Below are 18,238 nucleotides of genomic sequence, written 5' to 3' on the forward strand. Positions count from 1 at the left end.
ATAAAACTGTATTCATGTAACTGAGTATTTCATGAAAATTAAAATATAGATAAAAGAGAATGTAATTTAGAAATTATTGTATAATATCCTAAAATTTTATAAGAGAATATAACATTATACGCAATACTGTTATTTTTGTAAATACAATAGTATGTTTTCTACGAATTTTTAACATTAGTTATTAACAATCAATCTACATATTAAAGTTATAAAGTATGTAAATTTTTTGTTTGTCCAAATTATCATTTTCTAGTCTTTTTGTTATACTGTTATCAAATAAGAATTTTATAATAATATAATGTTCTTAGATTGCACAATCCGTAGAAAAATAATGAAATAATGAAAAAAAATACCAATTATGTAATAGAAATTAAAATATCACACTGGGCGAAATATTCGTACATGTCAGACGTTATTAGTTTTTAATACAAAAAAAGAGAGTCATTTATGGCGCAAAATAACATTCTGGTAAATGATTGTGTGCATAATGTGATAATTTCCCAGCAAAAATTTTATTCCCAAATCGTTGCCAAATTGACATTAAGGAGGTTCTCGCGTTTGATGAAATATAAGACAAGTCTATAATATACATGCAATACAAAAGTTCTCTGATAGCCAAGCATGTTTTGCAAAATCATGCAATTTAATGCTGAGCACAAATTTTCGATTAGTTGCTGTGTATTTGCTGAAAACGTAATACATAATTATACGTATTCAACAATACGAGGGCAGATTTGAAACATTTCGTGTCAGCAGATTCAGAGCAAACGAAAACAACTGTTGCTCATTTTGTTGTCAAATGACTTCCATGGAAAACTTTTTGATTTATCATTCATATTCGATAAAAAACATAAGAGCAACGTGATAAATCATTGACAGCAAATACATAGCAAGTTGGCAGCAACACATGTTGAATTTACGTGATGTCATACCATCAGCAAATGATTTATACATCTTGTTCTAAATTTACTGAAACTAATGCACTTTATTTTCAGCAACATGGCAGCAACAACATAGACAGGTGGCTATCAGGGTTAATAATATCAATATTTAGAAAAAATTTCATTGACTTTTACCGTACCATTTTGAAGATATTTAATTCTAAACTTATAGAATTTTACATTACAAGTTGAAGGTATAACCTTATTCTGTAGTTATTCTCTTTTAAATTAAGACACTTGCGTATAAGATAGCAATTTAAAAATTTATATAATTTATAATTATAAAGTAAACACTTAAGTTTGTTCTCGTAAAGTTTCATTTAAACTGTACTGACCGTACAGTTCATAAGAAATTTATATTCTTCAATGAAAAAAGCCAGAATGTATGTCAAATGGATGTATACATCATGTGAGCATTTTACAACTTTTATTTTATCATTTTGAAAATATTTAGTAACAATATATAAAATTAACAATAATTATGTATAATGGCGTAAGATATTGCGGCGTTAGTAATCTTTTTATTCCATTATTTTAATTGTTTTACATATTATTATGAATAAACTGTCTATTGACTAGGAAGTAGCGCGAGAACCTCCTTAAATTCCAACGGAATTAAGTGCTAAAACCAGAGCCTACTGTGTCCACAATAGAACATGTAATGTAAACTATATCTGAAGAACATATTCTGAAATCAAATTAAAGCCAATATCAAACTAAATTTGGTAATAGCAATATGATGACAGATCTACACCAACTACAGCCCAGATTTGTAACCAATCATGAAACTTTTTCCCTAGGATGAAAAGTGAAAAGTGAAAAATTTCTCCATTAACTTCAATGGTAAAAATTTTCACTTTTCACTTTCCTTCCTAGAGATAAAGTTTCATGATACCCTGAATGATGCCAAATACAAACAATTCAATTTTATTGCTGAAATATTGTCGTGTGTATTTTAGAATGTGATATTAATCAATTATTGATTAACATCACATTCTATAATAAAATATACAGGACAAAGTTATAAAATAGTCAAAAATTCAAAAGTCCTAGAGAGGTCGAAAGAGTTTGGGAATTTCCAGGGGACTCTCCAACTTGATTTGCATATATCTTTTTATAGGACTCCTGTAGTGGAATTCTGTAACTCGTTATGCAATCGTTATGTGCTCATAACGACAGCCGCGTAATTTATCATATTTTATATGGTAAAAAAGCTGCGCAACTGTCGTTATGAACTCGTAACTGCATAACGAATTACAGAATTCCACTACTGTGCAGGATTCTCTAAACGTTTTATCGATAATTATCGTTATCGTTAACCAGCAATTAAAGTCACTAGATCTATAAAGTAGCGCAATTGATTTCAGAAATGTTGCGTCAAAATGGCCGAAGTGCACATAGTACACGATTCCAAGCATGGTGGTTGGTGGTTCATCTTTTAAATTGTACTTACATGTCCCTTCATGCACTTTCATGCATTAAACTTCTACAACAAATAAACTCGTATTAAACTAAAGAACACATAAATTAAGCATTCGTACATATTCTTTTAGTCTAATAAATAAACTAATTACAATTCAAAAACATTGATTTACATAATTGACGGCTTCATTTTCCTAAATAAAGTACGTATATACAAATGCATAAATTCGAAATGGCCGCGTTTTGCGTCAAAATGGATGCGAATTTGCGGTACTTTAGAAATCTAATGACTTTACTAGTGACAGTCAGTGGGTGCATTCAGTACTACAACCGTTCACTGAGCTCTCAGTGAGCGCTTGCATCTTATTGACATATTCCGTTAGAACTAAAAATATAGACCAAACAGATATAAGAGCTCACTGAGCGCGCGCTCTCTCTCTCTCTCTCTCTCTCTCTCTCTCTCTCTCTCTTTGGTCTATTTTTAGTGAGCGGTCGTGATACTGAATGCACCCAATGAAAGTCGCGCTTTCTTCCAGGATTGTCCTGCCATTGGCTGTCGCTAGTTAACGATAGCGACAATCATCGATAAGACGTTTAGAGTAGGAACGCACCGGATATCCGAAAAGTATCCGGTATTATCCGGCACTTTTTTACTATCCGACCGGATAGTCGGATATCATTAGTATTCGGGAATATATCCAGTTGGAATTTTATATCATTAAATTGTTGGATTTGTTATTACACAAATTTTAGAAATAAGTATACATATTCATAATGCCATATTGCAAAATTACAATTTTTTCTCTGCAGCCCTTTTCTTTTTTTCAGTTTCCCGAAATTCGGTCGGATATCCGGAAAATGTCGGATATCCGACTCGAAGAAGTTGCCTTCTTGGATACCGGATACCCGATGTTATATTCTGTCCTGATATCCGATATCCGGTATCTGGTAATTTTATGATCCGGTGCATCCCTAGTTTGGAGAATCCCATAATTTGCCGTAAAATTAGGTCAGCAAGGTTTGCTCAGTTTTCGTCAACTTGCTGTTAAATTACTTGTAAGCCTTGCTTGTCGACAATATGATCTCATATTATCAATAGATTTTGTTTTTTACTTGTCATCAATTTACTGGTAGCTTTGAGTACAACAAAATATCCATCAAATTTGGCGCTTTTTGTCTTCAAAATTTGCAGGAAGATTTTAGAAGATTTGTTTTCGATAGAATTTGGTTATCTGGAAGATAGAGTATTTCGCGGAAATTTTCTAACAGTACTAACGATAACAAAGTATGTTTTCTATTTGTAGCAAATCGGTAAACATAATCTGTTGTTAATATTTTCGATTGTAGAGGTTATAGGGGTTATTGAGTAACACCTAAGATGATCCTCATACCAGTATTAATACGAATGTTTAAGGCAAGGGGATGCTGGAGTAGTTCTGTTTTACCAATGAAATGAGATTAATTTTCAGATCCTCCAATCTTTCAATCGCATTTACAGATTTAAAATTTAAAAATCCTTCTACACAATTAAAGTAGACAAAAATACAGTGCGCAGGCAACAATTTCATACATAAAAAACAAGAAATTGAAAAATTAATTTTATTATCGGCTTCTACAGTCGACTCTCGACAACATGTGGTGCATATAAGAATTTTAGATCTTATATGTTTGTATGTTTTAAATAAGCTTAGATCACACTAGAGATAAAAGATAATACTATATTTGTACAAATGAGCTAGGGGCTTTAGTATAAGAGAAAGGAGAATCTGAAAATTTCATTTGTATAGTGTGAACAAAATCAATGCGAAGAGCAAAACAGAGTACTAATTGTGTTTAGTAGTAGATACCAGATGCAAAAGTTAGCGTTGCAATATATTATAGATAAGGACAGATGTGTACACGTTTGAGTGAGCCAGAACGATAATGTAAGAAACTGAGTTTGGAGTTAAAAACCAAGTAGTATAGTATCTACAAAGCGCTAAAAAAGCGCTTATTTGTACTTTTTTAGTGATTTGTTAACGCTTTGTAAATTGAGCTATTCAGGAAGTCTATATTATCGACATCGATCAAGTTCGGCCATTGCTTCAGCATTCCCTTAAGGCCAAATTGTCGGTATTTTGCAGATTGATATAAATCTGCGAATTTACTGAACGGAATTAAAAATCCTTTTACAGAATTAAAATAGACACAAAATTTGGGAGTGCTGCAATCGACTTTATACTAAAGTTTAAAAACTTACATTTTTTCAACTCGTGGAACTGTCACCTGACGTAAATGTTTCCTTAATACAAAAGTTTTATAGCTCGTATGAATCAAATGATAGTGCAACACTCAGCGCATTACGTGCACAAACAATACTGAGTTTATGAAACTATGATTAAAAGCTTCAAAAGAGAGATTTATATCGATCTGCAAATGACGTGTATACGAACGCGAAGACTCGGAATGGTAAACAAAGCAATAATTGTGTCTAGTAGTAAGTGTTCGATCTTCTAAAAGATGACGTTGCAATATGTTAGATAAGGACAGATGAATACATTTGACCGAGACACAGCGATATACAATAAGTATAAGAAATGAATGAAAGATGTCACTACTACCGAATTTGGAATAATTTTATCGGTAATACGGCTCCAGCATCCCCTTAATGTAAAGATATCTAAATGCATAATGTATAAAAAGATACTAATGCTGTATTTACAATTATAATATGCGTGTATATATACATAGAGTGGTAGTTAAGTATTTTAAAGGTTTCAAGAGGCGATCCCTCATACTAAATCGAGACGAAAATATGACGATATGTCCGAAATGATGTCCGAAAATATGACGATATGTCCGAACATATATGTTTATCCATCAAAATAAATGGAGTGACTTTCAAAATTTTTGGAAAAAACGAATTTTTTCTTCAACTTTGGTATTTTGTATTCTTGAAACTAACTCGTTTCGGATATATAGTCATATGGAAGTTTTCAACATAATTTAATATGACGATTGTGAAGAATTACTTCTTAAAACCTTTTAGAGTACTTAATTATTACCCTGTATGTATGTACAGTCAGGGCCAAAAAGGTAACACTTTTTTCGATGGGTTTCGGAATGCAGCTTGTTCATGGAGCGATTGGTTTTTATTCATAAATCGGCAAATAAGAACCAATCGCTCGGTGAGTAGGCTGCATTCTGAAACCCATTGAAAAAAAAGTGTTGCAACCTTTTTGGCCCTGACCGTACATACATACATACGCACGCGCACGCGCTCACACATAATTTACTCAAACTTCGTCCAATTATTTTGTGATTTAATGGTAGGTGCATCCAACGTTAAACTGAATGTGTCCATTGTATCATTAATACTGTTGTCACTACTTTGATTACAAGCAGCAGTGTTTATTGTGGATGAATTATCACCATTAGATAAGCTAAATTTATTAAAATCTATACCATACGCTTGTAATAAATCCGTATCACCCACATTATCGGAGGTCTTTGGCTTGTCATTAGTTTTGTGCAACGGTTGTTGAAAATAAGGATACAAAGGATTACTAAGACCTTCGCCCATTTCAGGTAAATGTAATGATTGACTCGTCTGTTTTGTGCTCGAAAATTCGGAAGATTTAGATAGTAGCGGATCGAAATCGTCGTTGCTGTTTATTGAATCTAACCGTATTAAATCTGGGACGTCAGAAGAATCCTGTAAGAAGAAACACGCATTAATTATTCCATCTTTGTTAACTAATTGCAACAATAATATGCAAGAGAAAAACGCGAATTTTCAATTTGTAATATTAAAATGTTATTTTTTAATTCTTGCCGTATGTTTTTGTAATACTCAGAGTAAACAGGGATCGTTAATGTTCGGTGTATTTTTAATGGATTAAGGTACAATTTCACGAGCTGCTCAAACCGGCTGTTTCAGCGACAAAAAGGATCACGTGGTCAAAATTGACGAATATCATTCGTATGTTTATACGTATGTCTCCATATGTAACAGCAGTTCATTACTCAAAAGCCGAAGTTTTTTAATGTCTCTGTAACATGCTGTAAGATTTGTAAAATCTTGCGCTGTGTAATATGTATATTATATATTACAATACCTACAATGTTGCAGCGATATTACAGCGCAATCTGCAATATTGCAACATTTCTGTAATGTTACTGCAAGTTTCTGTGCTGTATGGATGACCAAATCAACAGATATCCTTACGTTTTAAAGTTAAAGTAATCTGAAGATGGCAAAAAACGGCTTTTTTTGCATTTTTAGGTTAGAATATCTCAAAATTCTGTCGTGATAGACAATTTTTGTGGCTAGATTCGGATTCAGCGCAAAAAATTATGTCGGAAATCCTACATATATCTTAATGGACCAAACTTCGTAGGCCTATGTATGTACATATAATTTATTAATGAAAAAATTAGCGTTGGATCAAATTTGCTCGCATTGTTAAGTATTCTTTGCTACAGTCAAGAAATGAGCGTAAAAATATGTATGAAATTATAAAAAAATAAAGATACAACAGTCAACTTTTTCGTTTTCAATAATAATATTATTAAAACTCTGTGCGAATCATAAACTAGTAATGTATATGTATTGTAAAAGCTATGAAAAACTTACCGTCTTATCCACTGGCGGGATATTTGGAAATATCACATCTTGAAGTTCATGCATAAGATCTATATTTATATGCTCCAATGGAGAATCGGATTCTTCAGGAGAACTAGGGCTTAAAGGTGAGTACTGTTTTTTACTGTAATACAAATATATATAATAAATATAATGTAGTTCAATATTATACTAGTTTACAGTAAAAAAAAATTACTTTGAACCGGAGTAAGTATTTCTTATAAATTTTTGAATGTGTGCAGAAAACGTGTCGTAAGTAAAAAAATTTCAACATATCAGGTTTCCAAAATAATAATTGGGGTTCAAATGTCCAAAAATGGTATTTTTAACAATATTTGACATTTTTTTATAAAGGAGATTAACATTATCTTGAAATTCCGATTAGAAGTTATATATTGTTCATTCTCTATACATATATAGCCTTGTGCAAATATTAGACACACAATTTTCTCGCATTTTACGAAAAGTTAAAAATTCTCGGCGAAAAGAAATCTCAGAGAGGTTTTCGACCACGCATTTTAAAGCGGAAAGATAAGGAGATTTAAATCTGCGTTTAAATCTTTTGTCTACGATATTTTGTTCCTGAGTTGCATAAAATTGAAAAATGATATCTTTACAATATTTTTGTCTTACTTTAAAGCGCTATAGTTCAATAAAACATCAGCAAATAAAATTTAAGTATCTGTGAAACTATGAAAGTATCTGAAAGTAGCTTTAAAATGCTTTTTGAAAAAAAATTTGTACGATAATTTTTCGCAAAGATATCGAATTTTTCATTATGTGAAATTTTATTGAGTAAAAACTTTTTTAAAATTGATGATCGAATACAGTTTCAAAAATAAAAAAGGATATTTACATCTTTTTGAACGGATTTTTTTTATTCAACACGTCGTCGCAGAAACAAACCACCATTTTCAATCACAGATAACAGCTAACTGGTGGAACAAAATCGAAACCGCCAATCGTAACAGTATTATCAAGTATTTTTATATAATGTTTAAAAAAATATGAAAAATTACATTTTTTTAAATATAAGAATAAATTATAGTACTAAAACGAAGAGACAATCAATACATAAATGATTTTATATACATATATATATTATATATACCTTGTATCAGTGAAATTATTATTCCTCAAACGTAAATCTTTTCGGCAATTAATTGCCACTGATACACCATTTGGAGATTTTGGTGGGGACGTAAATCCAATAGGTCTTCTATCTAATGTAGGTGAGCTGGGAGCTGATCGTGGCTGATGAAATCTCATATTAGTTTCGCTTCTATTCAATCGTCCTATCTCCCAAATAAATATTCATAATAGATATATTTATAAATACATATTTAATATTTTTATATATCATAATAATAAAGATTACAAAGATCACGAAAACATACCTTTCCATTTTAATCCTTTATATGCCGTTTTCATATCTTTGCCTTTATCTTTCACCTGTAGATATCAACCTTTATAGCATATTTCTTCCATTAACTCTTATTATATTCTAATAGATACCAAATAACATAGACAGTTATAAATATAATGTTCAAAAATGTTAACTGATAAATCATATGTGATTATATACAAAACAATGTTTGTAATAAATTATGTTTGAAACTTACTGATCTAACAGCATATTTTACTGCTGGATTGGCCTGCAATTGAAGGTAGCAAAATAAAATATTACTTTATTTTTTTTTACAATAAAGGCAGAGAGCAGATGTTTTGGAGATAAACTTTACGATACTGTCCAATTTAATTGAAATGTTAATGTAACATGCCTTATCTTTTACACTACGGAAAAATGCGGAGCTCTCTTTTCGCATAGTATAAGTCCATTCCCTATATTGCTGCATAAATTTACTACTTGATTTAGCCGAATAACTGCAGGCTTCCATTTCAAATTCATCTGAGAAGCCTAGTCCTGAATTAAGCATGTTTAATCTTTCTTCTATAAACTGAAAATATCCAAAATTTATTCATTAAATTACATCAAGCAGTTGTAATTATACTATAATATATTGTAGTATAATTAGACAGTGCTCGGAGTCATGTAGCTGTACATTTCAGCCGATTCCTGAGGCGCTGCCTACTGTCCCCCTACTACTGCTCAAGGCTCAACGATCAAATTGCCGACACCGACGAAATACTAGGTACTTTCCAACAAGAGACAGGCAATACTGTGTAACACAGTGTCCATACTGGTGCTTTCCATCTATGACTTAGAGAGACACAGAATGACACTGCGAAACACAGCTTGATCTGGGTGCTTTTCAACAAAAGACACAGGCAACACTGCATAACACAACGTTCATACTGGTGCTTTCCATCTATGACTTAGAGAGACACAGAATGACATTGCGAAACTTAGCTCGATCTTAAGTTTGGCGACTAAACATCATTGTAATCAGCGTCAATTTATTGTTAAAAAGCGTCTATAAGTTAAAATATGTTCGTATTACCGCTTTTAACTTATAATTGATTTTTATTATGTATTTAGATTTTAACATTGAGAAGGACCTCGTAGAAGGTCAAAATGTTTGTTTATGAAGATTTACATAAAAATATTGACAATAATAACTTGCTCGTTGGTTCCTTTTATTTATTAAATAAAAAATTTAATTTAATTACACTCATGAAAATGAAAATTATGTAAAACTTACAGTACAGAATTTTACTTTGTCGAGTCATATATTTGATCATTTTTTTGTTCTTTTTTTAGGGAATGAACCTGCTGGAAAGAACCACTTTAAAAAACGCATCAATAATAGCACTTCAAATATGGAAAGCTATTGTTCACATTGTAATTATCATATTGTAATTATTATTAATTATATTATTACGGACTATAATATGTTAATAATAAAAAATTTAATTTAGTTATTTATAAAAATAAAATTATGTAGAAAAAAATATTTTAATTATCTAATAGCTAACCGGCTAGAAGGTATGATCAAACATATTTCTTATATCGCAACATTCCTGAGACATAGCGTCACGTTCGCAATCGGCGCTGACGGCCATCGAAATCGTCGCCTTAAGAATCGACCCGAAATGTGCAACTAATTCGGAGCACAGCACTATATCTATAACACACTTACTTGTTGGAAAATTTGTAATTCTAACATTTTTCGTAAAAAGGGTTGCATGGAAGATGGCCTACTTTCAACAAATGCATTTTGATTAAACGTGATACGCTCACCCTGTTGTAAAGTTAATGCTTCTCTATAACCTGCGGTTAATTGCACTAATGCCCGCAGGAATGAATCTCCAAGAAGAGCTGATCTATTGCGTAACGCTTTCTTTAAAGTTGTCATCTACAACACAGAAACTTTTTACTTTATTATTTAAGACATTTATTAATCCTTAAAGATATATTATCTTAGTATGTCATAGCACTATATCGCTTTACGCACTACATCTTGAGGTAAAGACTCCAAATCTTGAAATGGTGACTCAATTGTGTTATTATCAGCATCTAAAATAACAACTTCTCCTAAATCACTCTTGGGTACTTTCTGCAAAAAATGTTATACAAATATTATATATTTAGTTAATATAGTAACTCTCATAAAGATTTAGCACTAACGTCTTTGTGGCATTTCACGAAAAATTAAATATCTCGATGAAAAAGTCGTAGAGATGATTTCGACTATGCATTTTAAAGCAAAGAGTTTAAAAGCATAAAGGGCTTTAAAATCGCGTTTGATTTTTTTTGTTCCTAAATTACATAAAATCGAAAATTAATATTTTTGTCTCATTTTGAAGCGCTGCAGTTTGATAAAACATATTAGGGCAGAATTTAATATAAAAGTATTTTAAAGTAACCATTCTAAACTTTAAAATGCTTTTTGAAAAAAATTAGTATAATGATTTTTCGCAAAGAGAGAGAGAGAGAGATATCGAATTTTTTTATTGTGTAAAATTTTATACAATAAAATTTTACACAATAAAAAAATTCGATATCTCTCTCTCTCTCTCTTTGCGAAAAATCATTATACTAATTTTTTTGTATAAAAACACTTACTTTTTCTAAAATGTTTTTTAACTTCGAAACTTATGAAAACAAAAGAGAAAAATGTTTGTCATAATGTGTGTAATTCGTATAAATTTTTTCAAAATTTTTTAAAAACTTATTTGATTGTCCACTTTAAAATAAGTTTTACACAACAAAATTTTATACGGCAAAAAAATTTCATATCTTTGCGAAAAATCATCATGCCAATTTGTTTCAAAAAGCGTTTTAAAGCAGAAAAATTAATAACAAAGTAATGTAAATAACGCTCGATATTTGCAACAGCACAAGTAACTTTCGGAAACGACCAATAAACGAGCAACTTTAGGTGTTAAAAATTAAAATATTATTTATATGATTATAAATACTAATCAGATTCTCGTAATTGAAAATAAAAATACAATAATAACGGGCAATGAGAGCATTAATAGAGCGCGGAAATTGGTGCGCAATATAATAACTTTTTTCAAATGATATTCAAAAATATATTTATCTAACATACAAATTTACTCGAACGTTTTTCTTCACTCATATTATAGAATTTCAGAGATAAAAGCGCGTTCTGAATACGGGCCATAGAGAATAGACTGCGCGATCCATATCTAAATAATATTCAATTATAAATTTAAGCAAAAAAATTTCCGATTTTTTCAAACCTCAGGGTGCCCTCTTTAATGAAAAAGAATTTTATTATGTTTTAAAAAGCTCTCAAAGTAAGCTGTGAGAATATGCAATGAAAAATGTGAGTTCCATTTAAAAAATTCAATGTGACCTTGCCCTGATCTTGACAACGCTACCAAAGGTCAAACCAATGATACAACTAATGGTAAAAAAAACTTCTGTCTGAAACATTTTTTTAAGAAAAGGCATATTTTTCGAAAAATTAGCCTGGTTACGATCGCTCTGTTATACCTTATGTAAATACATATACACATACACGTACATGTTTAAAACATAGTGTTAGCTGTTATCCATATAAAATTATGTAGAACTACCCCTAGATAGATTATCGTGAAATAATCTTTATCTTATTTTTATTCAGATTTTTATAATATATATATATTATATATATATATATATATATATTATATATATATGTATTATCTTTTTCTTAGATAAAAGTATTATCTTCTTTCAAATTATCTTGATGTATAATTTAGTACCGAATGTTTATGTTTAAGGATGATAAATCTGTGCTGTTCACGATTTGTAATTTTAAGCATTAAATTGATGTATGTCAGCGCTATAATTTCTTTTTTTATCTATCATTTTAAAAAAATACTGTCAATATTGAAGTATTTTAATATTTAAAATTTAAATCTAAAGATTTAGATTCCCACTTTTCATCTACATGTCAAATAGATATATATATATTATTCTTCAATTATATCTTTAATTATACAGGGTGTCCTGAATTTAAATGGCTAAACTTCGGGAGCATGTAAGGGATCGATAAACTAAGAAAAAAAAGTCCTTTATAACATATCCGTTTTTGCTTCGTTTTAGAAAAAATAGCAAAAAAAATAAAAGTTTTCATTTTTATATTTATTTATTACTTATTTATTCACGTTGTCACTTGCTTAATGCAGATATTGTTCAAAATGTTGGCCTCTTGCACCAATGCACGCATTGCATCTTGTACGGATAGCTCGTGTTGCAAACACTGATTTGGTTAACATGACTCGCCGATCCAACGCTCTCCTGTCTGGAAATCGGCGCTCATATTCTCGCACTGCCCCTGAAGTATTATCGCTAAAATCGTACACGAAAACAATATTTCGCTTTGAAAATAATATTTCGAAAATTACATTTTGTCTTTTTTTGCGATTTTCTCCAAAACGAAGCAAAACCAAGCATATCTCTAAAGGATTTTTTTTTCTTAGTTTATCAGTTCTCTAAACGCTCCTAATGTTGGCCATTTAAATTCGGGAAATCTTGTATATAAATATATATATAATAGATAGATAGATACCTGAAGCGTTAAGGTAGGTACTCCAATTAAGAATGGCATAGGCGCTAATAAATAATCTATTAATGATAACGGCAGAACAGGGATGTATATATGTTGCCAAATCATTGGATAAATTAAAGCGTTGCATGCTTGTACACATGCACTCAACCTCGATAGACGTTTCGAAATGAAAATAATACGACGTTCGTATAACATAGATGCGAATATCATCATCATATTGTGCGAATCTACAGCACTATAATATTCAGTCAAGTTTCTCTGAAACAGTAAAATTATTATAACACTATTTAGATATTTGACAACAATTTTATGTTTTAGATAAATTTCTTTTTCTAATACATATATTTTCAATTATTTTCAAGTATACAGGGTGTTCTATTTTGAATAACAGATGAATAATTTAAAATCTAAGTCCAATAGGCAAAAATGTTCCAATAAAAGTTGTATGATCTTAATTTCTTAAAACAATTGATTTTATTGTTATTTGTCCCTCTAAAGAGACAAAAAAAATATAATAATAAAATCAACTTTAGAAAAAAAATTTTTTTTAATAAAATTATATAATCTTTTACATAATCTGAACCTTTTTTTTACATATCCTTCTAGTTATATATTCTGCATACAAGTATCAAAGTAAGGTTATTAAAAAATCAATAATTTGAGATATTTCGGACATACTTTAACATAAAAAATAAACTATCTTGTAAACAGTTAATTTTTTAATAATCCTACTAGTGTTATTTTCCCGGGAAATTTAAATTGTTGGGAAAGAAGCTATCCAGGATTTTTCCCGGGAAAGAACCTGGAACTGAGAAAAAACGTTTTTTTTTTTAATGTAATTATAAAAACATCAAAGTGTCATTAGTGTCATTACTAAGTGTCATTACTTTAGGCATAAATTACTTGAAACGAAAATTTCAAGACATTCTTGAATAATGCATTTAGGGGTATAACTACCTTAAAAAAAATGTAATCATATATTGTAATTGCACTACAATAAATTAATATCTTAAAAACTATTGATCTTTTGATAATTTTATTATAATACTCTTCCAAAATAATTAAAGTACTGATATTACTCTTGTAAAAAATTATATAATATTATATAAAATATATTATATAAAATATTATATGATTAATATTAAATATAATAATATATAATTATTAATAATATTATATAATGCTATTTTTAAAAACACTCTTCATATGTGTGATGAAAATCGTTTTTTCCGAAAATTAATTTTATCATTATTGGTCTTTTTTAGATCTAAAAACTTTTATCAGTATCATTTTTGCCTGCTCTATTCAGCCTGTGTGTGTGCACGTGTACGTGAGTGTGTGCGTGCTTTGCGTGCAAGTGAGCAAATGAATGAGTGAGCAAATGAATGAGTGAGCAAATAAATGAGTGAGTGAGTCAGTGAGTAAGCAAGCAAGTGAATGAGTGAGTGTGTATTCGCGCGTGTGTATATGTGATTGGACTGTCAAATAAGACATATTCCACATCCAAACTGTTAATAATATTACTTACATTTTCCGGAATACTAGGTAGTTGAAACTGTTTTGGACTTTGACAAATAAAATTCTAAAAGAAATTTTTATAAAGTATTAAAACAGTGTATTCAGCAGATAGATGACATTAAATTTCTTGTTAAACAATATAAAAATAAATAGAGTAGGCTAATGAGAGTCAGCAACGATAAACGGCATAAATTCTTAGTGAATAATTAATACTCAGATTGGATTGATGGTCTTCTTTATTTAATGAACTCTTTTTGGAGTCCTCCTCGGCAATAAAGATACAGTATAAATAGCTCACATGTCCATAACGATTAAGTCACTCACAAATTGGTAAAGATGAAGCGTTACTGAACTGACAATTTTTTTTTAAATCTCAGAGTGATAAATGAGTAACAAAATTAAAATGACTTACTATCATGAAATATGAAGCATGTTATGAAGCTTAGTTACATCTATTTAAACTTAAAGAGTCGATATATTAAATTCAGATATAAATCGTACATTTCGAAATCATGTCCGTGTACGACAACGTGTCGCTCAGATATGAACTATTCTCAAACAAAAGATCGCATAGTAAAAACATTAAGGCAAATTTGTAATAATTAAGAATCAAGTCACAGTGTACAATTGTTGTTCCGTTACTACGGAACAAATTATTACATATTATTACAAATAAATTATTACAAATTTACCTTAATGTTTTTACTGTGCGACCTTTTGTTTGAGAATAGTTCGTATCTGAGCGACACGTTGTCGTACACGGACGTGATTTCGAAATGTACGATTTATATCTGAATTTAACATATCGACTCTTTAAGTTTAAATATATTTAACTAAACTTCATGACACGCTTCATGTTCCATGATGGTAAGTCATTTTAATTTTATTACTCATTTATCACTCTGAGATTTGAAAAAAAAATTGTCAAATCAGTAATGCTTCATCTTTACCAATTTGTGAGTGACTTAATCGTTAGGGACGTGTCAGCTATTTATACTTGTATCTTACTTGTATTGCTCCAAAAAGAGTTGAAACGTTCATTAAATAAAGAAGACATCAATCCAATTTCTGAGTATTAATTATTCACTAAGAATTTGCGCCGTTTATCGTTGCTGACTCTCATTAGCCTACTCTATTTTTATATTGTTTAAAATTCGAGGGTCCTATTATAATTATTATTATTTTCTTATTAAACACACTTGACAGTTTAATAAATTATGGACATTGATGGAGTTCAATAATTACTTACCGCTGTAGAATTTGGTAAAGGGATAGATATGGAGTTTCCAGGTGCTGGAACCCCACAAGTATATATAATTTCAAGAAATTTCCAGGGATCCTCTCCACTAGCATTGCTGGTCAAGGATGCAATGTGATTCAAAAGTCTACAATAAAAAATTTAATATTTTGATTCATTTTAAACACATGTGAGCATTTAAGTAATATATTTTGACTAACTTGTAAAATGTTTCGTGCCATGGAAGAGCACTTAAGACTACTAAAGCCGTTTCTGTTTTGGGATCATGACGGCAGAATCCAAAAGTCCATTTTGAATCTATGCTAGTGAGCACAAATGAAAAATGTTGTACCAATAAACTAAAACAGAAAATTATAATAAATAAATATAATAGAACAAAGACAAAAGATTATAGTTGCATGATAATCATATTAACATACTTTTCAAATTCACAAGGATATGCAAATTTAGGAACAGATTTCAATATTTCTTCATCTGAAAAGGAATTGGGATATTTCTGGAGAATCCAAGCTGGCTTCTCCCTTATTGGTGCAGCTACCTCACAGAAACATTCAAAAAGTTGTTTGACATTTTCTCTGAAAATTTCACAAAAAAAACATCAATGTTTTTATGATTTGAATAAAATATAGATTGCAAGTTATGAAGGTATTGCAACAAAATTTTAAAATTATGTTGAAAATTTTATAAATAATGATCATACATAATTGTATTACAATATTCATAAAATATTTTTAATATTTTTTATATTAAATTCTATTTTTTCTTATATTTTTTTCTCTTTTACAAACATACAGCAAATTTTACAAGAATATAAAGATATAAAATAAATTTTGAAAAAAGCAGAAATCTTTTGTATTGCAAAACCATCTGACTGCAATATGAAAATAACTGTTTTAAAAATCCATTGTGTATCTTGAATGAGATAAAAGTTGCAAAAATGAGTGAATTTACAACATTTATAATTTCATTGAGGATTTCTACTTGAATGGTCTCTAGGAATCATGTTATCCTTGTTTAATATTTGGGGAACAACAAGGATAAAATAACACCTGAATGACACTCAGATGGGAATCTGAACACAGCCATTAATTAACATCTAGTAAATTTACTTACTTTTTTAATTTTCACCTCATTTCAAGATACGCAATCATGCCTCTGATCACATCTCACTCAAAGGAATTCATTAGTGAGGATCTACAATGAATCAGTAGTGGGTAGTCTTAGAAATTGACTGTTGGCCAACTCTACTGATTCAATAATTTAGACCAATCCTAATTCATTAATTATCCTTCAGATTCGTTTTTGACTCACCAACTACAGACTAAAGACTCATTGTAGAATCGGCTTTACATCAGAATCTGTGATTCAGTATATAGGACAGAAAAATATATTACATTTACACAGCCTAATTTATGCCGAAGTTATAACATTAATCCAATGTTTATTACTAATGTTAAATGCCGTGTAAATTCTATTTTACAACAAAGTTATTACATTAATCTAATTACTCAAAGCTGTTTGGTGAAGAGGTTTATGCTGATTCTACAATAAGTCAGTAGTCGGTAGTCCTAAATCCTAGTTCAACTCTACAATGTGAGTCAGTAGTCAATAGTCTTAGAATTTGGCTGCATCATGTGCATTAATTCAGACAATGCAGGAATAAAGAACAGACCTAATAAGACTACCGATTATCTTAAGATTGGCCAAATTCGACTTTATTCCTTCTCATTAGTCGAGCTACATGAATTGCTATACAACTTAACAACTTGTAGATGCGAAAAATCATATTCACCTTATTAAGACTGGTTAAAACTTAAGATTTCCGACTACCGAATCATTGTAAAATTAGCTTTAAGTAACTACAGCGACATAAAAAGGACGTGTAAACGGCCACGATGTCATAATGTTTATGTAAATCGGGCTACGTAAATGTAACCTAAAAATTCACTTTGTTCGTTGAATCATTTACATGCTTTCGTTCAGCTTTGTAGAAACACGATAAACCTAAGCGTGTAAACGTGACTCACTCAAATAGGAGTTAAACACCGTTACTAAGAATCTAAGCACAAAGATGACCGTAACTGAATCATGGAATGCAAATCATAGTTATATAGGTTGATCAAAACATTGTACGTTCATTTATGACTTACGACTACGATTCACATTTCACGACTCAGTTAAATCGAAGTTAAAAAATAGTGTAAACGTACTAATAGACTTGCCTTAATCTAGATCCCATGATAACAGCTTGAAAAAAAGATAATTACTCAATTTAGCAAACACAATCACAAAAGTTAATAAAAAATATACAAATCGACGTGTTTTTCATGAAACAAACAAATCTGGCTAAAAAAAGTGTCGCTTTACCCCGCGAAGCGAGAATTAACAGTAGAAGTTTGCCACTATTGAGGTTACGAAACCTGTCATATCGATATAATACAGCGAATCGTTCCACCATGAAACTGTGCATACATTGGGGTCACATGTA

General features: G+C 30.2%; 1 protein-coding gene across 3 annotated transcripts; it reads right to left on the reverse strand.

The window, feature by feature from the left end:
- Window positions 1-5,589: 5,589 nt before the first annotated feature.
- Window positions 5,590-18,060, reverse strand: LOC108724167 (DENN domain-containing protein 1A). Of its 3 annotated transcripts, none has more exons than XM_018450372.1 (14): window positions 17,973-18,060; window positions 16,170-16,325; window positions 15,951-16,052; window positions 15,742-15,877; window positions 14,503-14,556; window positions 12,975-13,232; window positions 10,404-10,505; window positions 10,089-10,304; window positions 8,769-8,945; window positions 8,610-8,642; window positions 8,385-8,439; window positions 8,099-8,282; window positions 6,979-7,111; window positions 5,590-6,057 (listed from the first exon to the last, which is right to left on the reverse strand). In XM_018450372.1, exons 1-14 carry the CDS (start codon window positions 17,987-17,989, stop codon window positions 5,635-5,637), a joined length of 2,046 nt encoding a protein of 681 aa, XP_018305874.1. In that variant the 5' UTR covers window positions 17,990-18,060; the 3' UTR covers window positions 5,590-5,634. The 3 variants fall into 3 exon arrangements, with proteins under 3 accessions (XP_018305874.1, XP_018305873.1, XP_018305875.1); XM_018450371.1 differs by having other exon boundaries at window positions 15,951-16,088; XM_018450373.1 differs by lacking the exon at window positions 12,975-13,232 and having other exon boundaries at window positions 15,951-16,088.
- Between the last annotated feature and the right edge of the window lie 178 nt (window positions 18,061-18,238).

The sequence above is a fragment of the Mycetomoellerius zeteki genome, unplaced genomic scaffold (assembly GCF_001594055.1).
Source record: "Mycetomoellerius zeteki isolate Tzet28-1 unplaced genomic scaffold, Tzet1.0 scaffold28, whole genome shotgun sequence".
Lineage (NCBI taxonomy): Eukaryota > Metazoa > Arthropoda > Insecta > Hymenoptera > Formicidae > Mycetomoellerius > Mycetomoellerius zeteki.